We start from the raw sequence: 23,979 nt of genomic DNA, 5'->3' as shown, positions 1-23,979 counted from the left end.
TAGCATGGCCTATGCCAATGCAACGCCACAGGGGCCCACCGCCCCCAAATACTTGTTACTGGTTATCGTATTAAAATTCAACAAATACGACAAACGTTGTGACGGAAGTCGGTGAAATGGAATCTTTTTTACCTTGTACAAAATGCAGACTGTAAGAATAGTTACATCCACAGTCCTACTGTGTTGGATCGAGGGAAGGTCTGTTTTTACCAGAACGTTTCTGCTTGCCGCTTGCCTGCTGCCTGCTTGCTGTTTGCGCTTTGCTGCTTGGCCTGCTTGCCTGCTTGGCTTCTTGCCTGCTTGCTGGCTTGTGCTTGTGCTTGCCGGCTGCCTGCGCCTACTGCGGTTGCAGGCCATAAATACTATGTTTCCCTTGGGTATTGAGTCTTCAGGTTCTCCGATATTGCTGTGTAGCACCAGCGCTAGTAAGACTTGGTTCTTGTTTACGCACATTAACACACGGTTTTACATCGGTGCACTATCGACAGTATTTCACGACGCGCGTCTGCACTGGACCAAACCTGACCCGCCACTGACTTTGTTGCTCTTACTGGAAAAAGATTTTCACCAGAGCTATGTCGCGTCGTGTATAATTGCGGTCGTCGCGAGTCTGGATTCGCTGTTGATGGTTGCCTATATATTTTTGTGTTATTAATGAGATTTGATTTGATTTTTCTATTTCTCGTTTTAACGCAAAGTGATGTGTCCATTTTGAAAAATGAGTAAGTCGGAAACAAAAAAAATTGGTATTGGTTACTATACGCCACAGCATCATGCATCCCCCTTTTTTAAGCCTGTAGTATGGATTCCCTGACGTATTGAGCGGACTGATGGATAGAAGGAATGGATGGAGTGCCAGTATAATGTTCGACTACATCTTCACCAAAACGCAAAATTTCGCCCAGCATCAGCATAGTCGACCATCAGTTACGAAAGGTAATAGCTTTCTGAACTATTTAGTGTATCTCTATAGAAACGTTTATTATCTAGATATTAAGTTAGCTAGGTCAGAGAGTTGCCTTTGTACTGTGGGGTGTGAAAAAGATTTTGAAAACACAGTAAATACTTATTAAAAATAGGCCTAAGATCCCAAGCCATAGGTGTCCCAATTCCGGCGATTTAAAATTCTTTTGGTTTTGTCCGCAACTCCACCACAACTAAGATACCCTTAGATGTCAAAGGCAAAGTGTACATTCTATTTTGTCAGGCGACCTGTAGCCTATTGCAATGCAACAAGATCAACACGTGATCCTACCCAATATCGTAACACGAGAAAGGGAAACTACGAGCCCCGGTGGGATATGCAAATTGTGACCCTGGATGGAAGAATTAAGAACGCCAATTATTCAAGAAGGGTTTTAGACAAGCGTGTTTGGTCGGTGTTGGTGACAACATGACTGAAGCTATATAAACTATAATCTATAAACTATAAGCTATATAATATTATTGTCTTGTATCATGTGAGAAGGGGAAAACCCCCCACGCCTGGGGGGGGGGGGATCCACAAGAAAAGATGAGACACTAGCTACACATATTGGGGATCATAAAAAAGATAAGTGCAGTTTCCGAGCACCAAACGGTCGGATCGACCAACGCAGAACAAAATATCTTAACTTGCTTTCTTTAATTATAAATAATTATATATTATGTTTATCAAGTATTGACATAAGTACATGGATGAATATCATAAGTACATGACTCCTATGATTGTGCTTCTTTGATATTCAGACGAATCCATGCTTCAATTGGTCCTAATTGGCTACTCATAATCATATGTGGTTCGCTTGCTCTCTGGTTACGGTTGGGTTAATACTGGCTTTTATTCTCTACTTAAGAAAATGGAAGCAGTCAATACGTGACATCGACAAGGGTATAGTGAGAAGATAAATATAGTACAACGTTACAAGAGTTGAAGCCAAATAATAACGTTAGTTTCCCGCGTAAGCCTTAGACACAGGTGCTGTGACCTTTTGCGAATTAGCTTGCATTGAGTGACCCAAAACAATAGTATTAAAATAGGGTGGTTACATGCTTGAAGAGCTACTGCTCTTTTAGAAGCGCATGCTCAAAGGGTCAAAAAGTGGGACCATGGTTGTAAAAATTGCTATATTAAGGAATATTTGATTAGATCCAGCAACAGTCAACATTATAAGTTAATTCGCTTTTTTTTTCTTTTTTTTTTTTTTTTTTTTTACCTGAATCTAGGTAAAAAACGACTGCTCGTTTATAAGGGGTAACTAATGGGAATGTAACACATGTGTAAGTGAAAATAATCTATTTTCATACCCATAACTGTAATTTTCCCTTTTGCTTCCAGGTACACAGTCTATAGCCCTTAACTCGTTTTTCTTAATTTTTGACAAGTTCTACTTTTTATAAGTATATGACGTTGTGTAGTAGGATTCTTCTTCCTTGTTTGATCAATCGATTACTTAGGCTTCACTTAGATTTCATCGAGAAAAAGTGTGATTTCTTTTGTATTTACATGTTAGCCTCACATCATCCACGATACTTTTAAGAAAGGTCCATTCAGGCTTTGCTTGATTTGATTGACGAATAGTTAGTTATGTTGGTTATTACTTTTACATTGACTCACTACATAAAACACTACGACTTCGTTAGAAAACAAAATCAGTCGGTGGAGGAGAGTCCGTAGAACCAGTTGATTCAATACGAGTGAGAAGCGTAGCTCACACATCTGCAAACAATGCTGCTTATTCCACCGTGGAAGAGACTGGGTACAAACCGGTTATTACTTCTAAAACAGTACAACAACCACCACGTGACGAGACATCCAGTTCCAAGAAAGTGAAATCTAACGAGGAAACCCGTGTATGCTATAGTCAATAAAAATTTAAAAAAGAAGGTGGTGTTTGCATTGTTTTTAGGAAAATAATAAAATTAAAATTAATATTAATATTAATATGAGGGGGCATTTGCAACATATTTATTGCATTAAAGTTTTTCTGCGTTCGAAATTTTGACCTGCTGGGGTTCGTTTGTCTGCGTTAATTGAAAGAACTGGATTGTTCGGTATTTTATTATGATTAATTTACCGAGAAGAGGCGAAGAAGTTTATGAAGTTTATATTATATTTATATTAAGCTTATATTATATTTATTCAGCATGAATAGAAATAAGTAATTAAACATGGCGGCAAATGATGCTTACTATCGATCACATGACTTTTCTTGCAGTTGACTGGGGGGTAATTAATTTGCAATTAGCAAATGTGAATCAAAACATGTCAAAACATTTCTAAAAGTAATGCATCTGAGTATTTCTATTGCCGGACACCTGGAATTAAGACACACAACTTCCAAGACCCTCCAAGTTACTGAATGTTAATTGACCCCCCCCCCCCCCCCCCTCCCTCGTCAAAACTCAATTATTACCGGAAATGATGTCTATTGATAGTAACCTATTAGGGGGGCTAGAGCCCCCCAACCCTCCCCCTCCGGCGTCCCTGGAATGCATGAATAGTCTAAATAAAATTGAGGCTTACCCTGAGCAGCACAAACTCCCGAAACTGGAGGCTTATCATTCACTTGGTGAACAACGACATTGCTTACATTTATATTATTTGGTAATACTTTTTTTCACCTTAGGATAAATCGGCTGATGTACCACTAAATTCTCTGAATGACGAGAAACTAGCTGACTTGTCCAATCCAAACATCCTATAATAACCATCCAGATCCAAAAACCTCTGATAACAAAAACAGTTAACGAACAAGAAGATGGAGTTGACAGCGGTGATCAGGGAGGGATCTTGGCTGCCTTGGCCGTATTGACATTTATGACCGTAATTGATTATGTAAATATTTGGGAATACGATAACCCGTCAACAGAAGGCCATTATAATTGGGAATCAAATTTCCTTCCTTCTTGTAGGCTAAAAATAAACAAGAAATGAAGCTTTTAAAAAAATAATAGAAATGCAAATTCATTTTTCAAAAATGCTAAAATGTGTTCTAAATTAAATTTTTTTTTTTTTTTGATAACAATCCGCTTGAATATCGTATTGGTTACAGTATATGAGTCTTCGAACACTTCAGTTTGAGGCATTACAACAAAAAATTCTGAGCCGATACCACAGTAATTATCGAATAGTTCGAGTAAAGTTTTTTATGAATTGTGATTTTTTAAATATGAGGTAAGCATATATTTCAAAAAAGTTGGTCACCCAAAAAAGTTAAGTTGTTTCTGCCCAAAGAAATAATAGGTAAAAAGAAGCATCTATATGTTTCAACTGCTGTTTCAACTTGTCTTGATGGCCTAATTTTATATTATTTAATTACAGTAACAGTCTCACTTTATGCAGACATCCTCAAGCAATTAATTAATTACGCTTTTTCTAAAAATTTATATTTATTATATAGATATCGATGAAATACCAGGTTTTCTCTAGTGTCGAAAACTTGATATCTTTCACCAGTGGAAGATACCATATCTTTCACACGTGAAGATATCGCTGTTGAATCGGCTTGCTATTTTAATAAAGCATTTTTGAGCTTTTGTTTTATTTAGATTTCATCGATATCTATATAATAAAAGAACATTACATGGCCGCATGGAGATACGAATTTTATCTTCTCGTGTTCAATTTAGATATCTCAATCTAGGTATCAATTGAACACTCAAAGATAAAATTCGTATCTCCGCGCGCCCATGTAACATCCTCTATATTATTAAGAAAGAAAATTCATGCCTTATGTTTAACGTTTGAAGATTTCTGCAATCTCATCTGGTCTGTATTAGCTTTGTAGGTATTGGTGACTGGCTGATCGAAATACGGCGTATTTCAAGTTACCAAAGCAAAATGTCATCTAATGACAATTTTATTGTAACTAGATTATTGATCTTATTGCAATGTCTTTTATAGCTTTTTAATAGTATGTTCTAAAATAGGTTATAATATTATATATATTTGAATAAATAAGAAATCTTCTGAAAAAGAAGAAAAAAAAATTATACACAACATATATTATTGCATACAGTTCGACAAATTGAGACCGAAAAAGCTTGTAGCAAAAATATATCGCCTTTTATACTTTACTAACAATAAACTTTAATGATTCTCAATATTGCCTCTCCATTTATTGCTAATTTTATTAGAAGTCCCCCCATGACTATTAATTGCTCACCCCCACCCCGTCCCCCCTTTCCATTTCTTTATGTTAGGGTCTATATTAAAATGTCCACGTGGTCGTCCAAATTTGCAGTAATATATGAAAACCAAGAGAATATGAACTAAAAGAAGGAATCCTACCTATATAGCCTTGTAACCATCATGTGCACAGTTTGATGCTATTTTTAGCTTGGAGATATCATGTCAGTAATCAATTCATGTCAAACACTCAGCATAAATCGTTATAAGGTAAACAAGACAGAAAAGGTTAACAACCGAAAGTTGTTTATAATAAGTGAAAAACGAAAAATGTCCACGTTTGCCTTTGTTGTTAAGACTTAGAAAATATGCAAAGTTTGAATGAATGAAAACATGAGACGTGCGTTGCAGAAGTATGGACTTCTGGAAGGTGATTCTTTATGTCTGCCGTACGCAAAAAAAAAAAAAAAAAAAAAAAAGGAAAAAAAAAAAAGGGATGCGAAAAAGAAACCAGGCACAGTTTTGAGCTTTGCCAAAACTTTACGAAAAATAACACGCTATCGCGATGGATCTAAGCTTTTCCATCACGCATGTTGTGTCAAATATCAACCTATTTATATGATTTTATTAAATATTGATTTTTAATGATTACAACTTTTTCTAGCCCATGCAAGACTCACAAATAAACATTTTGACATTTTTTCTCTCTTTCCCCTATAGGTGAACTAGTCTGTACCGGAAATCAGTGGGTGATTGTTGGTGGCAATATTTCGATGTCAACAATTCGATGTCAATCGAGAGCACCTCTCATGTACATAACATTGAAGAAAATTGATGACAATGGTCATCGTACCACCATAATCAAATTGCATAGGAACACCACACCTATCTTCTACAATGATAGTAACGGTATGAAATGCATGTATGTAAATGCGCACCAAGATAACGGCCTCTTTTTCGGCTCTGCACAAATTGATTTTAGTGTTGTCTATTTTGTTCAATGTTAACAAAAACGCTGGTCGTAGTTCAATTAGTGCTCCATCCTTGCACTGGAAAGGTTTTTCGCTAAATTTTAACCTTGTGACCTGTTCTACAAAGAGGTTTTCTTCAAATCGGCCCATTACAACATGGCACAAACATGGTTTCCCTTGCCGTTCTACTTCTACCTGGAAATGATTTCATTATTTCTATGGACATTAATGAACCTAACCCGGGACCTTCTCTATCTTCCACTCAACTTGAAAATTCTAAATGTGTCTGGAACTTTAGCAGTTCTGCAATCAACAATCAAGTTATTGCTATGGTTAAACATCATCATTATACTAGAGATGAGCTTCTTGCTTTACGTAGTTACGGTTATAGAATTAACCAGGACTGTCTCGCCACATTTTATAAAAGCACATTCTATCCTTAAATATCGTGGAAAAAGGGCAGGTACAGCAGTTAAAAATCGTCTAAATACAGTAAAACTGATTCCATCTATTATCAATAGATTCGACTGCCATTACACAAATTTGCATAAAGAACATTCCAAGGCGAATCTAAGTTTATTACGTCCAATAAAGCCGCAACTGTCTTCCATTCAACAGAATGTTCGTATGGCAATATGGAACGCTCAATCAATCTGTAAAAAGTCAGCCATTATCATCGATATTATTCAATCTAACAATTTGGATATCCTAAATTGTTACTAAAACTTGGCTCTTTGTGAATTGTAAACAAAACGCCTCACTGGCTGAGATTCTTAATCAACTCAACGACTATACAGTACGACATGTCCCAAGAGAGGACAGAAAAGGTGGTGAAATTGTTATATTCATGAAAAAAGTCTTTTGCTTTCAATATGAATACCGAAGCCAAATTTAGTTCATTCGAGTACACGGACATGATATTTTCCTTATATCTGTTAGTCTTCGTAGTGTGTCAATCTAAAAGACCACCGCCATCAAGAAAAACAAAATTACACCTGCACAATTCTTTGTTGATTTTTTCAACCTCGTCGAAACTTTCAACTCAGACTCCAGACCTTTGATTGTTTGCGGAGACTTTAATATTCATGTCGACAACACCTCAAACAATGATTCGCTAAAATTCTCCGATCTACTTGATTGTGCCGATTTATGCCAACTTGTCGAAAGTCCTACCCATTCACTGTGGTCACACCCTTGATTTAATAATTACAAGAGCTGATGAGAACATTGTTCTAACATCAAAGTCCTTCCTGACATATATTCTGATCACCGGTATGTAACCTGCAATTTACATTTCCCAAAGCCGCCGCGATCAAAAATACTTAATACAGAAACACTAAAGATTTAGAACTGTCTAACTTCTTAAAACGACCTGAGGACAACAATGATTCTGTTAACGATCTACTAAATTATTTTAACAAAGTAACAAAGGAAACATTTGGTAAAATTGCTCCTGTTCAAACACGGTTTGTCACTCACCGTCCACACGCTAGATGGTACAATAGTGATCTAAGTAAGAGAAGCAAAACGTTTAAAAAGACGAGCTGAGCGGCGCTATAGGAAGACTAATCTAACAGTTCACCAAAATATGTATGATCGTGCATGTAAAGAGTACAACCTTCTTCAACTACATACTATATATAACTATATACTATATATAACTGTCATTGAAAATATTTCACGAAACCAGCTTTTCAAGATTGTAGACAATTTCTTTACATTTAAAAACAGTAATATTTCGATGGACGGTAGTACTGAAATTGTAGTTGAGAAATTCAATGACTATTTTATCCAAAAGATTGTAAGTATTCGCAGAGACCTTTTAGACCTAGTTCCTTATCCTAATGCTAACATTTTTGGTGCCTTGTCTACATTTCATTGCCAATTCAGTACTTTTGAAGCTGTGTCCTGCTCCTCTATACATGATCTCATTCTCTCACTTCCTTCTAAATCCTGCTCGCACGACCCTTTACCTGCTCACGTACTTAATCAGTTACTGGATACCTTTTGTCCTTTTCTCAGTAGTATCTTTAACCTTTCCGTCTGATCTTAAGTTTTCTCTTGTTAGCCCACTTCTTAAAAAACCCAATCCCAATCCCAAAGTCTCCAAACATTATCGGCATGTTTCTAATATTCCTTTCTTGTCTAGGGTATTAGAAAATGTTGTGGCATCTCAAACAATGTCTAACCTTGAATCTAATGTGACAGGCGTTCCGTGATATAGTATGCAAATGAGCGATGTCATAGACCAACGCAAGGAGCCTAAGATAAATTCTAAAGTTAAAATTATCGATCCTCTCCATAATTGTTGTATTCTTGATAGTAATTGCTGCAGCTACAGGTGTTTTGCTGATCATGAGAAGAAGACACAAAAAGGTGGAGAGGCGGGAGGACAACAATTCAGTTTGAAGAGAAACTCGACTACTTCCCGTTTGACTGCCGGAAAAGCCCATGAATATTAGCAACCTTTAGATACGACGAAGAGTACGAGATCGAGTACGAGTACGAGTTATTCAGAACTGGACCCGTGCACGTGCTTAACACTAAATCGCAGTCGATTCCCGATTGTTTTTGTTTTTGTTTTTTGTTTTTTTAATTTAAAGTTTCAATCTGCGTACAAGATCAAGACTACAAAAAGATAGTGCCTATCTTAAAAAGTTTAAAACCTCATACTTGTACTCGTTGTCGTTTTTCTTCTCGTCGGATCTAAAGGTCTGAATGCCCTGCTCGTCGTGCTTCTGGGTGATTGGCAGGTTACTGGTAGTGCTGCTAAAACACATCCATTTATTTGTTCAATGTTGTTTAATTTTACAAAGAAATTAAGTGTTCGTCCAAGCAGTCGTTCAGACTTGTCACTTCCTACAACCAGCCATCTACGCTAAAGCAGTCTGTTTTGGATAAGTTTAACCAAATCATTTCTTTTAATTTAGCATCGCAAACGCTAAAAGAAAATATTTTAAGGTTACTGGAGACCTTCAGGGGTATGTTTGTCTTAAACTCTCTCTACGCAACACGTTCAACAAAACGCCCTAATACTATATGTCGTTTTAAAGGTCATATATATAAAGATTTTGAAAATAATATTATTTCAAAGTGATTTTCTAATTTGAAACAATGCCGAGCTTTGAACACAAATCGGGCACGTTCCGTAGAGGTGAATGAATGGAATTAGCGTTAGCGCGTATAGCCAAAAGAACCTCACTATGTTAATAAGCAAAAGATAATCTACAAAAAGGGGTGCGCGATTTTTGATATTTTGTCTTTTATGCGGTAAAACTTTAACCGGCATTAAAATTTTTCGACGTTCCAACTTTAAAATTCAATTGAAGAAATAGAAAATGCGAAATTGCTGTGTGCTGTTATAAAGCACGCGGGGGTTGGCAGAACACGAGAGAAGTGTTAGGTGAAGTGCTTCTGGACACTTCTCGAGTGTTCTGTCAATCCCCAAGTGCTTTATGACTGCACACAGCACGACAAGCAAGTTTTTTTATTTCTTTTGTAAAATACAAATTACAATAGTAGACAGGAATGACGCAACTGAAAGTGCGCGCGCGTGCAATGTGCTCTCATAAAGCACACGTCCCAAACCAATCAGAACGCGACATTCATAACAGCTGTTTTATAAAAACATATATAGTTTTATGGGGTTTTATTCAAAGTGTTGCGTATAGAGATTCTTAAACGAAACATACCCGTGAAGGTCTCCAGTAACCTTAAAATGTTTTTTAAAGGGCATAACTAATACCATAACCTTTTAATACAATAGAAACCACAAACTTGTAGTACTGATTTTTTTAATAAGCACACACACACACACAAACACACACACATACACACACACACATAAACACACGCACACACACACATACACACACACACACACAAACACACACATACACATACACACCCACAATCTTTAGTTATAACATTTTTTTGTGTGTGTTTTTAAAATTTTTAATCGTTTTATTTAAGGTTAGCCATATGAGTTCTGGATTCTTCTGATTTTTTTTGTAATTCCATATGTAAAGTTAGTTTAACTAAGAAAGATGAAGTTATTTTTTCTTGCCTGGTGCAGTGTTTGTAAAAAATTTATATAAAACCTTTTTCGGGATTTTCTGCGTTCAAAAGCTAGTAGTGGGGATCAACGTAATTGGGCACAACTATGTTCCTGATAATGCTTAATTCTTACTAATGACTGCCGCTTCAAACCCAAATTTTCTTTAACCACCAACGATTTGCCATATGACATATTTGACCTTGTACTGTCATGTGAAGATGTATGAGCAAACAGCAGATCCATATTGTTTCATATGCAGATGCTCTTTTTCTCGAGGATGGCGTCACAGTTTGCTGGAATGGTTAACGAATTGAATGATTAAATATAAATATTTATTTTTCTTAAACTTTTGCTCGCTCGATGGGTCTATTTTTGGTCTTTTGCTTCTAGGGATTTGGGATTTCTGTTACGTGGAAATTATAATGAATTTAAATCATGTTAACAATTCTGAAGTCGGGACAACCTAAACATAGCAATCGAATGCTAAGCATGCTAATCGAAGGGAATGACCTATGAAAGATGTATGGGTCGTTTTACTGTACACTGTTCACCAGAGAGAAAGAGAATGCATTAATGGATCCACCGGCCCCCCCCCCCCCCCCCCCCCCCCCCCCCCCCCCCCCTTCTCCACCCTCACCCCTCAAATTTTAAACAACTCCGACAACCTTCGGGTTTAACCTACCTTTGCACTTTTGGTGTTTTCTAGATGTAATAAAGATAATAAGGATAATGTTTACAATTCCTGAAACAAGTGTTACGGTCAGCCAGATAATAATATTAACCGATTCTAAAAAAATGGGGAAAAAAGTATTAATGGGGGTAATTATCAGTAAGTTAAACAATCAATACATAGATACAGGCGAGCAATCGTGCCTGACTGAAAACTTAGAGCGTTTGTTTGTTTTCTCTTTTGAGATGATTTTCTTTTTGTTTTTCGTTGGTGTTTTTTTTTTTTTTTTTTTTTTTTTTCAAATAATTTTTTTCTTTCTCTGCCACCCATTTGCTTTGTTTTTCCCCCGTTCGCTTTAGAAAACCAAGTTAACTTTAAATAATATATGAAAGTCTACTAAATACCCTTTATGATGGTACTGCTGCTGCCTAAAGATCTCTTGTATTTCTGATAATTTCCTCTGCATTGACCTGTTATTAACAAAGAAGATTTGAATTATGAAACTACTATTGCAATGTTCAAATAATTGAACAATCAATCAATAATTTGAACAATCAATTGTCGAGGGTGTTGATGGTGGTGATGATAATCGTGATGATGATTGATGATGATGATAATGGGAATGGTGATGATGGACATTATGACGATTGTGACTGATAGTATTGGTGATGATAATTGCGATGATGATTAGTGATAATGATAATAGTGATGGTTGTGGTGATGTAGATGGTGGCGATGATGATGGTGATGATAATTGTTGAAGATGGTGATGATAATTGTTGTTGATGATGATGATGGTGATGTTTGCGATAGTATTGGTGATTATAGTGATAGTACATGTAATAGTGATGGTAATGGTGATGCTAAAGATGCTGATGATTATTGACGATAGTGCTGTTGTTGATGATCTTGGTGAAGATGATGATGATGGTGACGATGATGGCGATGGTGAAGGCGATGTTAATGATGGTGATGCTATTGATGAGAATGATCAAACATTAACGATATACATCATTTTTATCCTCTCCACTCAATCTATCATAATTTCATAGCAAAACTAATTATAGTCTTGGCAACATAATTTTTTGTTGTCACGTATTTTAATATTTTTTCAATTAATATGTTTGGCTGTTACAATCAACATGAGCACTAAAAAGGAACTTATTTTCATAGATAATTTGTAAAAAATGGCACTAATCAATTAAAAAGTTTAAGCTCAAGAATAATTCATAATATTTACATATTTGCATCACTGTAATATTATGCCATGCAACTCCAACAGTATTCTCAGCGCGACATCTATACATCCCATAATCTTGTTTACGCGGTTATCAATTACTGGTTTATCTGCAAGATTGAAAGAATGTTGTTAAAGTCATGCTGGTCAAATTAAGATATACCACTTATTTCGAGGAGTTAAAATCAAGTCAACTGAAAAGTGGAGTTTTGTTTACAACACAGAAGACACGGAATGCCTCGTTTTTGAAATATCAATATATATATATATATTATTACTTGTATTACGATGGTAATATTTTTTTCCCGTTAGGAATAAATTTAACTATTATTTTAGGATCGTGGAAAGCGCTTAATATTACTGATGGATTTTGCTTAAAGTGTATATGACACGAAAACATTTCATCGTTTAAAATGCATAGTTTGTTAATAATAATAAATATATCGTAATAAAATTTGTTTCAACAGCTTAATTCTTGAGATATGTGAGAAAATTAAGCCCAATTTGTGACGTCATTTCGTTGACACATATCTCTAGATTGGGTAGTAACGCACAAAATAGAAATTGTAATTGGTATGAAATAACAACAAAAGGCATATTCTATTCAGCTGCAGTTGATAGCTTACGTAGTACTTTTCAAATGTTGGGGAACTGAAAAGTGTACTACCTGAAACTAAGATTCTATATTCAAACATATTTCGTGTGTTTGCAACTAAATCTGGAGACTTGTAAACAAAATGACGTCACAACTTTTGCTAAATTTTCTTGAATTTCTAGAGAAATACGTTTTTGAAACTAATTCAACTGTGATATTCTTATTCATGCCAATAAAATACACATTTTTAACATTAAAATATTTTCGTGTCATATGCACTTTAAATCTTATCAAGTTAAGTCAAGTAAACACCATGAAAAATATACAGAACGACTCTTACAATTTACCCGCTAAAACTGAACAAACACAAGAAAACAACAATGATCCCATAAAAAAAGAAGTGTTTAATTCATATACAAAAATATAATTTAAAATGCATACTTTCCTAGTTATATCTTACAAACTTACACACTACAATAATGTCAATCTTTGTCAATACTGGGACCTCATTAGGATTATTGGTGGCATAACATTCGTAAATCCCACTTTGATTCCTTTTAATCCCTTGGATTCTCAGCGTGCCGTTTCCTATTCCTTTCCTCATGAAGGATTTACTATTTCTTGTTACTCTTAACCACGTGACATTAGGCGTTGGCAAACCACGTGACAAACAAGGGATATCCAATTGGGATCCTTCTTGTATTATCATCGATGACAATGTAATTGGAAAAGCGATTTCTGGATAGTCTGAAAAGTTATTTTAGAAGCAAAGTGGTAATTAGTTTCAGCAAGACAAATTATACATTTTTGAATAATATTTATAACATAGGTACGATATAATGACTAGCTACTTTATGGAAAGGAAATTGGAGGAACACTTACTCGTTACAATAAGTTGCACCGTATTAGTAACTGGAGGGCCCCATTTTAATTTTAAGCTACATCCATAGGTACCATTGTCGGCTATAATTACGTTACGAATGACCAAAGTAGCCAATGGTTCAACATGGACGCGAGTAGGGTTTAAAAGCCTTGCAGGACATGTAATTGTATTTAGAGCCACTTCCCAGCCCTGACCCTGGCTCTTTTTTCCTAATGCTATGGTTGTCCATTGGTTGTCTTGGTTGATGTACCCCCATACGCGTGAGTCTTCCTGGAACTCGATGTTTCTGTTATCATAACTGTAATTCCACTCAAAACGCGCTCTTTTACCTTTTGTCACGAACAAAAGACTTGGTGGTACTTTTGTAAAACGATTATATTTTCCTGAAAAAAAAAAACAAACCTACATTAGTATTCTATAAGTAAAGATAAAGACGAATGATGAGAAAATTCTTAAAGTTGGTTTCAAGACTAGTTATCTCTCACTGTGTTGAGTGAATATAGAATAAATAATTGGGAAAATAATTGGCAAAATAAAAATAAAAAAGGATTAAAAAAAAAAAAAAAAAAAAAAAAAACCCGGAATCGAAAGTCACAACAAAAAATTTTTTTTTTAAAATGAAGTGACGGTGACTGAGTACATTACCCGATGTCATGAAGGAGAAATATCTACTCGTTGTTTTATTAGGGGCCTATACGTATTGCCTAATAGAAGGCTTTCAGTGCAGACCTGATCTAATTCAGGCAACGGTTTAGTAAATTATTCCAATAGGTATTTATAGATTCTCGAGAACTAGACGAGAAAAACCCTCGAAGGACAGGAGAGAACCGAAAAACAGATCCACAAACATATGATGACAGCTACCTACGGTCACATCAATAATAGACAACCGGACTAAAAAAATGATCTATACTTACCAATAACAATAAGTTCCACTTTGTTGGTGATTGAAGGGATATTCTTAGCACCAAAGATATTCCATACCATCCGCTGTCATTCTTTGTTACGTTAGAAATGACCAAAGTAGCAACTGACTCTTTGCTAATGAGAACTGTAGGATACAACAGCCTTGGTGGACACGTTCGTCGACTTATCGTCCACTTCCAACCACGCAGCCCATCATCAACTGCTATGACCGACTTAGTACGTCCATCAGGGTTATAATAATACCAGACTGGAGATGAGACATAAGGTCCAAAGTCAACTTCTTTGTTAACAACTGTGTAATTCCAATTGAATTTTACTGTATCGCCGACGACTGCGTATGATCTTCCAGGTGGAGTTTGTGTAAGCCGGGCGTTCCCAACTGCGACAGATAAATAACAAACTAACTTTTAACAAGCTGTTTTGGGAGATCCAGTCATTTGCTTAATTTGAAATTATCAAATTTAATTATTTTCGAAATTGTCAAGTATGTCAGTTTCTTTTTTGTTTTTGTTTTTTTGTCTAGATCACTCTAACACGCATACAATGTACAGTACACTTTCAAGTGCATCAAGCCATTTCCCTTCATGCCATCCACATTTCATTTTTATTTTGGCGATTCACAATTGGTTCAATGTTTGATGATCACTGTTATTAGGAGCTCCAGTATCTCCAAATTCATTAAAAAGATCAATACTTTTAATCTGTGTTGTATGAGATCCTTTTATTTTTCTAGTATTGAACACTAAATCAGTTGGGTTTTTTTCATTCCGTATCACTTTCTTCAAGACCATAACATACGCTATTCACTAGTTGGATCGGACTGATTCGAAACGTAATTATTCACTCGAATTCTAATAAATGACAATATAGATTAATGATAAACAATGGTAAAGCATACAATCTATATAATATACACGTTTGGATTGAAAATAAAGTGCATACTTACCGACATAATGGATCAAGGCGAAAATAAGAAATACTGGAAACACAGTTATCTGCATACCTATGCAATGTCAACAGTACACACATCTTTTCCCAAGAGAGTCATACGTGAAAGTGCAGTAACATTACGAAACGTAGCTTTTAATCACTTTCGAAGCTCAAAATATTTGTTCATTGTTTTGGCCTGTGTACTGCTGCAACACGATATTTTCCATGTCCAATATAGAAACATTAACCTTATGTTTCAGTTTCGTCAACCATTTGTAGCCAAAATTCCCCCTTCAAGGATTCAATTGTCCGTCTTTCATTAACGGTATTTGTCATAACGGATTTAGCTGACATGTTATTTTATTTTATTATTGAATATTAAGCAACCTAAAATAGAGAAGCGACCAAAAGTTAAAGCCAATGCAAACTTTGGCGCAGATATTTTCGATATTCCTTTTTTATATAAAAATAAAATCACGTAGTCACTCTTTCAGTAAAAAAAAAACTTAATTGTAAGGATGTGGATAGAATCCAAGGAAGATTTGAAAGTGAAAAGTAAAATGAAATAAAATAAATTAATAATACTAATAAAAAATGGAAGCAAAAAAATATCTGAACTAAGCTAATTTACAAGAAAAAAAAAAAAAAAAAAGAAAAAAAAGGAAAGAAAGAAAGAAAGAAAAAAAGAAAATACAAAATAATAATCGATTCGACTTTGCCATACCCCCTAGACATCCGCAGAACTGAGGCGTCGTAAAACTTATTACCTAAACTCATTTCGTATAATTTGGGTCGAGTTAATTGAAAATATATCACATGAGTTACAATGTCAAAGAATACGTTTCTCATGTTTTTAAAGTTTTATACTTATGTTTACTTCATGATCTGGTTTACGTTTGACTTCTATGAAGGGATTCCTGACATATTTGTATTGTTTACGTAAAAAAAAGCTGCAAAGTTTTATGAAACGACAAACCGTTCTTTCTTTTCAAGTATCACGTTTCACGTTGAAATATCAGTTGAATGAATATAATTTGTAACGTATTAACCATTTTTTTGTTGATGTGTTTAATTTGAATTTTTGTTTTACTTTTTTTTTTATTTTTTATTCTTTTATTTATTTACATTAAATTACATAACTAATGACAAAAGATATAAGTAATATACCTAGTACCGTAATAAACTAGTAGTTGATTAATTAGTATAAGAAATACATAAGAAATATACCTAGCAATAAATTAGCAGTTGAATAATTAACTGCTCATATATGCCTCGCTTTAAAAAAGTTAAATAGCTGTAAAATATAAAATAAAATAAAGTATATGACTTGGTATTCGCGATTCATTTCGATACACATACTCTTGACGGACGAAAATCGTATCGGAAAATTTGAATTTCGGAAGATTTACCGGAATCGTCGCCATTATTACATGGAATGCTCTACATTACAATCCGACAAATTAAATGTATAACAAAAAAATTTTCAGCTTTAATATATTTTTTATATTAAGGCTTTCTTTTTCAAAAGTCAATAAAAGTTAGAACGCCTCTACAACTCTGTCGATTAGAACAGAATAGAAGTCATACCGAAAGTCAGTTAGGTCTATACTGTATTTATTAGATCAACTTTTACTCCCAGTGCAAGATGCCGGCGGTGCGATAGAAATAACATCTTCAATGCCATTCAGGGAAGCTCTTGAGTATTTCCTTGCATTTCAACCTGAACACTCAGGGGAACAAACAGAATGCCAAAAAATGTCTTTCGTATAGGCCGTCCTTCGTGAAAGGCATGGCCTTAGAGTAAATCTGATCAGTGTAAAAGAAAAATCAGAATACGTCCCCTCCGCCCTGACAATGTAGACCTAGAGGCATTGTTTCTTAATATTTGTAATGACATATTAACGACAATAACAAATGCAGTGATGGTGCCCTTATTCTCAAAATGGAGAATTTACAGGGAATTGTTTCCACTATGGATTCAGAATGAAATAAAATTTGCCTGTTGTTTTGATTTGTTTTAAGATCAATATCCTCTAGAAACGAGATGAAACGCCTTGGTTTTGATCCTGACAACCTTCCCTCTATGACTTCAAGGGTTAACTTTGTAGTCGAAGAGGCTAAGAATGCTAATGAGGTAGCAGCTGATTTAGTCCTTTTGCGCTTAAATTCTGAGAAGGAACTTTTTGATAAGAAAAGAAATTTGTGGTCTTCCAAGACGCTTGAAGAATTACAAAACGAGATCCAGGAGCTCAAAGAAAACGTCTAAGAAACAGACAAGCTACTTCGATGCGAACCAACTGATAGTTGTTATGAAAGGAAGCGTCAAATGCTTAAGCGCCAAAGCTTCAAGTCTTTTGGAAAGTAATAGACTAAAAAGGCGAAAGTTATCTAACCAAGGTCCCAAGTCTAAGCTGTATGGGGACGATGAGGACTTTATTGCAAAGGCGGTAGATGACAAAGCATCTTACCATGGGAGACGTCATGATACGATCCTCTACAATGGCCAGAGAGTAAATAAGAAGAACCTGCTTTCACTAGCAAACTACCGGCTGGCTCAGCGTGGTAAAAAGTTAATTCGATCAGCTACTACAGTGTACAATAGGGCGAGGCTACGAAATAAAAGAAGCCTGCAAGCCAAGCGCCATAAAGGTAAAGGTCTGTTTTGTTGGAAGAAACCTCCTAAGGGCAAAGAAAAAAATAACGAAAATACGCACTACCAGCGTGCTCATGTTAAAAACATAAAAATGCGATTCTGGGGTGCACGAAATGCCAAAGCTAGAGCGTTTTGCTTCATGAGAAGCAAAGATGATAAAGCTCACCTAAGACCTGGTACTTCAGAAGGTTTTGATAAAGCGCGAAATCTTCGAGTCTTGACACTTACGGATGACGACCAGGCGAGAAAGTTGCCGAAATACGATTGGCCAGAGAAAATGTCTACGTGACTCCCGGTTCTCATCGCATTTTTACTAAGTCAAGCATCATGACTGAAACTGATGAAAAGCTTATCACGGAGGACGACCGACATTATGTGGTTGTCAGGCCCAAGAGAATAGTTGGGTCATCAGGAAGCGTCTGTCCAAGTGAAAGGGTTCGCTTGCGTCACGAGGATCCTACATACTTCGAGGTTGATCAGAAAGAAACTGCCAACGCGTATTATCTGGGCTTTCGCAAATGCTGCTCTAGATTCCAAGATGATATTTTTCTTTATCAGGAAATGACAGAGCAAGACGACTTAAACAAAATTACAGGAGAACATAACTGTAAGTTTTACAGGTATGAAAAACAAAGAGCGGGGCATCTCAAATTAAGAATAAACAAACTGTTAAATGGAAATTTGTGAGACAACCGAAATGTCACAACACAATAAGACCCTGTTTGCCTCTCGTTGGATTCTAGTCACCAAAGACATTTTAAATGTCATTGACGAGCTTTTTGAAGATAAGTTCTTCGAAAGAGAGTCAAGAGTCAACATAATTTTGAAAGTGAGTGATGCTTGTAAGCAAAGACTCGACATCATCAGTGATTTATGCTTACCACACGTGAAGCCACAATGGGCAGACTTAACAGACGCTGGGCCAGGAGTTGGAGTTTTGAATTATGAAGAAAGCTTGCGTGACGCAGAACTAGCACGCATTTACAGCTCCGATTACAGAGTACGATGTCATCGATCGAGAGGTGATAGCGGACAAGGTGAGGCCGAGCGAACAAATTCGGCCATTTCGGACGGTGGATGGTGCAACGCTTGAGTGGGAGAGGCATAGAAGTTTCGAAGATCTCACAGAAGAATAAATTAAGAACGTCTCTCCACACTTACGAAGAGCACGAAAAGAAGCGGATGGAGAGAAGTGCTTGGCATGTATGCAAAATTGTTTCTGAAAGGATTGACGACCCCAGTGCTTAACGAATATATTAATAGTAGAGTGAGTGAGCCTCCACAAGAATTATTCTTTTTTTAATTCCACTGAGCTTAGCCAACCGCAGTGCTTCAGTAAGCAATAAGATGCAAGTACCTGGCGCGGCATATTTCACTAAAATTGAGAAGTTTATTCAGGATCACTATATCGCAGGAGAACTTTTTATGGAGTTCAATCGGGATTCATGTAAAGAACAAAGAAATGACAGCATCATTCTCTGTTCCTGGTGTAGCTGCAATAGATGGGTAGGGCCAGAAACAGAGAGGATTCCCCAGCCCATTCCGGACAAAAACAATCCTAGGCATTTCCTAAATGTTTACCAGAAAAAGTCGACAGGCAGGACTTTAGATGACTATATGCCAAGAAAATGTCTGAAGGACTTGCACGAGAAAAAAGCTATTAGCACCGACGATTCAGATGCCATTTCGAGCTTCTGTTTGAAGTATAATGTAGAAGAGGAACATGTGGTAGTCTACATTGGTCACCTTAATGACATAAATGCAAGGAAAGATATGGGAGTGGCCAGAGAAACTAAAGAACGAAGAAGGCAAATGGAGGAAAGGGAGTATAAAGATTTTGAATGGGAAACACTCATTGAGAGTGGTAAAGTGGAAAAGCTACGGGTACGAGAACTCGACCTGTATCTGAAGAAGCATGCTCTGACCTGAAAACTTGATAAGATTAAAGCCATCCGTTGCTATCATTACCGAAAAAAATGTCCAAGCCCAGCCTATCAATTGTCTAGTGATAGAGAGGGTGAGTCCAGTGACGATAAGTGTTTGTTCAAGTGACGATTCCGAAGTTTATTGGAGTGATGATGAGAGCTGCAGTGACAATGATCTTGTCATCGCTGATTCAAGTAGCACTGTGCCCATAATAACTTTCATTCCAGACGAACAAATAATTGACGTTGTACAAGCTCCGTAAATAGAAAAAAATAATAAACAAAAATCTTAAACAAGTGAACAAATTAAATAACAAAAAAAAGGAAAGAGTGATCAGAACAACAATTGTAACAAAAGATTGTAACACCCGTATACCTGATGTATACAAATTACGGATGGACTTAAATTCATTGCGCTAATTCAAACGATGTGAAGAAACTGCAGAGAATACTGAGTAAAAGTCTATTTGACAAGGACATGTCGATTTGAAACTGGAAGTACCTTAGTAAAAAAAGGAACTGATGTGCATTTGTATGGGGGGATCACTGAAGTTATCTCGACCCATGAGGGGGGATTACTAGAATGTTATAATAATGCTGAAGGGGGGGTATGTTAAATTTTACTGTGCCTGTAAAAAATCTGAATCGACTGCTTGTAGATTGTAAGTCATGTCGGTTTTCAAAATGGATATAATAAAGTGGTAATTGAACTTCGTGTGGTGCAATTTTGGTCTGAAATGAAACTTGCAATTACAAATCGCACTCCTTCTACGCGGTCGTGCGATTTTGTAATCGCGCGTTTGATTTCAGACCTAATTGCAACCCACTCAGTTCATTGCAACCCACTCAGTTCATTTACCATTATAAATAGCACTAAAAACGAACATAAGAAGGTTTATTTCAGGGAAGATTGTTATCGTTTTTGGTATTATTTGAATACCATATGAAATGAAAATAATCATTCTGTAAAGCAGTGGGTGTGAAAGCAACAGACAAGCTTATGTTTCTTGAAGTGCCCAGACACAAAGATTTCTTCAACAGGATAATCAATAATGGAAATCACTTTATTCTATATATATTTCTAAAATTCCATACGATAAATTTGTGTTAAAAAATCTCTATGCTCTATATTTTAAAGGTGAAAAAAGCAATACGACCAATCAGCGTTGAGTACAGCATTTTTCACATGTAAAAAATATAAACAATCAGAATTGAGAATTGACTAAACCAACAAAACAGAAAACGAAAATTTGTGACATTTGGATGGCTTCCCTCTAAAAGCAAATTGGCTTTTTTATGTAGCCGTATGTTGTAGTTAAGAAAATGGCGAGTCGTTTTAGTACCACTTTAATATCCAATGATTGAATTTATATATTCAAAACCAAGCAATTAAACAAAATCAAATTAAGTAAGACTAAAAGAGACCTGGCTTTGTTGATTAAATACCTGAAGACCAAAAAAACAAAAACTTGGCAAGTTCAAGTTGACACTAGTGTGACATGCATAATGCTACATTGTTTAAAGAGCGTCTTGTTTATATAACGTTATGACATGTTATGAAACGCTGCGAGGGATTTTAATGTTGTTGTACTAGATGTATGCCTAATAAAAGTTTTATTTCATTACCACGATCTGTAGTCTTCGTAGAGGATAAATAAGGAAACATTTCCATTTGAAGTTATCAAGATATAACTCACATGTATAAGAAGCAGATCATGATAGAGGTATAGACTGCGTGGGATTGATAATAATACTATGATTCTTACCACAGCGGGTTTCCAGAGGAACCATCATAGCCTTTAGTAACGTAGTTTGTCTGTTTGTTTTCTACTTTCAATTTTAGCATGTAGTAGAACCATACACTCAACTGCAATTCTGGTTTCAGCTTTCAAACTACACAATGGATCTACTCTACCCTGCGAGTAGTCTCCCTCGCATCCGTTTTTAGTGTCGGTCGTCACGCAACGCTCCCTCCCCACAAACGGCTGCTTGCATTCGAACTACATTCCTTTCTCATTGTTTGGCCAATCACAAGACGGGTTACACATTTAGAGAACCGTTCGCGGACTTTTGATCTGACCAATCACCGTGCAGCTTTTATTTCGCATTCTCAACTCGTTCATAGAAGAAGTTCATTAAAGATGTTTGATTAACGGAATTCAGGCGGGAAAATAAGTGACTTTCCGTGACCTGTAGGCAGAGAAACAAACGCGTCGCCTTTGCCATCCATAAAACTTTCTAGCGATTTCCTTTCCTGAATAGTTGGTTGGAATTGATTTTTGCTTGATAAAAAGCGATTTAGATCGCTTTCGAAATTACACTTTGACATGCTTTTCGCTATTTTGCTTCACGACGCGGGCTCAATTTTGGTTATCGCCCATATCTTTTAATACAGACTCGCGCATCAAGACCAGTTTAAAACAATATGAAACCTGAAACCTGATTATCCAGATTCTTGGATAACGGCACTACAAAAGAAATTTCTGCAGAGTTTCCTTTCCTTCTCTCGTCCGTAGAGGAGGTAAAAGGAGACTCTGCTCGCAGGGTAGACCTGTCTACTCACGTACCAGCCATGTTTATTGTCATGAGCCTAATTAATAATTAATCTGAATAAATTTATGGCTCAGCCACTAAGAAGGCTACCTCGTTTTTGAAGTCTCAATACGTTATCAGGAAACTATCTTCGATTTTGAATGTAATTGAAGTTTTAGTTCTTTGTTTTGCGTCAAGTGCAAAGCACTAACTAATTAAACCAAACCAAAACCAAAAACTACTTAAAAAAGAGAACAACTGGCCACAGAAATAAAACAGATATGTCTGAGAATTAGAATTAAATCAAAGGAAATTTAATAAAAATAAAAATAATAAAGGCAGCCAGCGATGTTCTTTTTGTTTATTTTTCCTCGTCCTGTTGCGCATAATCGTTGTTTCATTTGTATATGAGTAATAACTGTACCGTTGTCAGTCAACGACTTTTCCTATAAAACTATGTTTTCTGATCCATCGGATGTGATATATCAAACAAGAATACGTCCGAGTGTATCACTACATCTTTTAAAATCCACGAAAATGATAACGTATAGGGCAAAAAATGCAACTTAAGATACGTAAAAGAAACGCATGGAATCTTACCACTGGACTAGACTCTAATTGCCCTATTTCACAATGACGTCACTTCAAACTGACCAATCTATTACATAAACGCAAAGGATCATGGTCGTCGGAGGGGTCAAATCAACACAAATTCACCGAAAATTGTTCTAAAACCCGCATCAATCCACGAAGAGAAGTAGAATAGCCAGCAAACGCTCAGAATATTTTTAGTACACATTTTAAAACACGTCATATCTGAAAACCAGGCCATTTTAGATTAAACTGTTTCGCTAGGAGCAAATTTTGTTGAATTTGCGATTGGATTTGGCAGTGCCGTCATAGTGAAAATAGGACAATTGGTTATCAAGACTCACCAATCACCTGACTAAATGCGATCTTCTGATTCGTTGTTGAGTAACACATTTGCATATTAAGACCCCTCACAAAAACTTGTTTCTACGCTTCGCGTATCCACGAGTTAAAAACTTCGAGAAGCTGTTACGGATCTTGGTTTCAAGTCAGGGATGTATTTTAGACAGAGAAATATTAAATTGTGAAATAAAAAAAAAGTGCACTTACACTTACATATTTCGCGCGGGAAAATTTTCATAAGTAAGCACGATCAAGAATTATTTTTAGTAAAAACGCTTTATTGATTGATGGCGCATTTACTATAACTATCGCGGCAAAATTTGTATACTAAAATATTAGCAAGCAGAGACGCGGCAAAATATAATCTTTTATAGACTTAATAATGATAAAAATTTGTTGACTTGCTGTAGTGCCTTTTAACATTAAAATGTTCAAAAGCGCTTGCCCAAATCGACCTCTCTTGCGGGACGAGGAGTATTTTTTTTATTCCAGCGCAGCAGACGGGCAACGAAGTCGAGAGAGGTCGATTTTGTATCGCTTGCAGGAAATTCATTAG

The 23,979-nt window shown here is 36.0% G+C and overlaps 1 protein-coding gene and 1 pseudogene across 4 annotated transcripts; one reads left to right on the top strand and one right to left on the bottom strand.

Annotated features, from left to right (window-relative positions):
* Positions 1-8,845: 8,845 nt before the first annotated feature.
* LOC116287863 (immunoglobulin superfamily member 10-like) lies at positions 8,846-21,990 on the bottom strand. 4 transcript variants are annotated; one of them, XM_089039626.1, is made up of 8 exons: positions 21,725-21,990; positions 14,441-14,829; positions 13,523-13,906; positions 13,109-13,387; positions 12,049-12,155; positions 11,213-11,278; positions 10,821-10,925; positions 8,846-10,431 (listed from the first exon to the last, which is right to left on the bottom strand). In XM_089039626.1, exons 2-5 carry the CDS (start codon positions 14,508-14,510, stop codon positions 12,058-12,060), a joined length of 831 nt encoding a protein of 276 aa, XP_088895752.1. In that variant the 5' UTR covers positions 14,511-14,829; positions 21,725-21,990; the 3' UTR covers positions 8,846-10,431; positions 10,821-10,925; positions 11,213-11,278; positions 12,049-12,057. The 4 variants fall into 4 exon arrangements, with proteins under 4 accessions (XP_088895752.1, XP_088895751.1, XP_088895754.1 ...); XM_089039625.1 differs by lacking the exon at positions 21,725-21,990 and adding an exon at positions 15,397-15,484; XM_089039628.1 differs by lacking the exon at positions 21,725-21,990 and adding an exon at positions 15,397-15,484 and having other exon boundaries at positions 10,821-10,880.
* Positions 18,173-19,962, top strand: LOC148905594 (uncharacterized; annotated as a pseudogene).
* Positions 21,991-23,979: the final 1,989 nt, after the last annotated feature.

This window comes from Actinia tenebrosa, unplaced genomic scaffold (genome assembly GCF_029948245.1).
Source record: "Actinia tenebrosa isolate PJP-AT-01 unplaced genomic scaffold, QUT_ActTen_1.0 PGA_scaffold7__59_contigs__length_16204524, whole genome shotgun sequence".
Taxonomy (NCBI): Eukaryota; Metazoa; Cnidaria; class Anthozoa; order Actiniaria; family Actiniidae; genus Actinia; species Actinia tenebrosa.
Note: the sequence above shows the minus strand (reverse complement) of the source record. Positions and strands in the feature narration are given on the sequence as shown.

What these genes read in the sequence shown, in the direction of transcription:
- LOC116287863 (XM_089039626.1), bottom strand. Translation starts at nt 14,510, where the DNA reads ATGGTATGGAATATCTTTGGTGCTAAGAATATCCCTTCAATCACCAAC. An exon ending in AGTGGAACTTATTGTTATTG is followed by an intron (nt 13,907 to 14,440) that starts GTAAGTATAGAT and finishes TTTTTTTTTCAG; the next exon opens with GAAAATATAATCGTTTTACA. An exon ending in GGTGCAACTTATTGTAACGA is followed by an intron (nt 13,388 to 13,522) that starts GTAAGTGTTCCT and finishes ATAACTTTTCAG; the next exon opens with ACTATCCAGAAATCGCTTTT.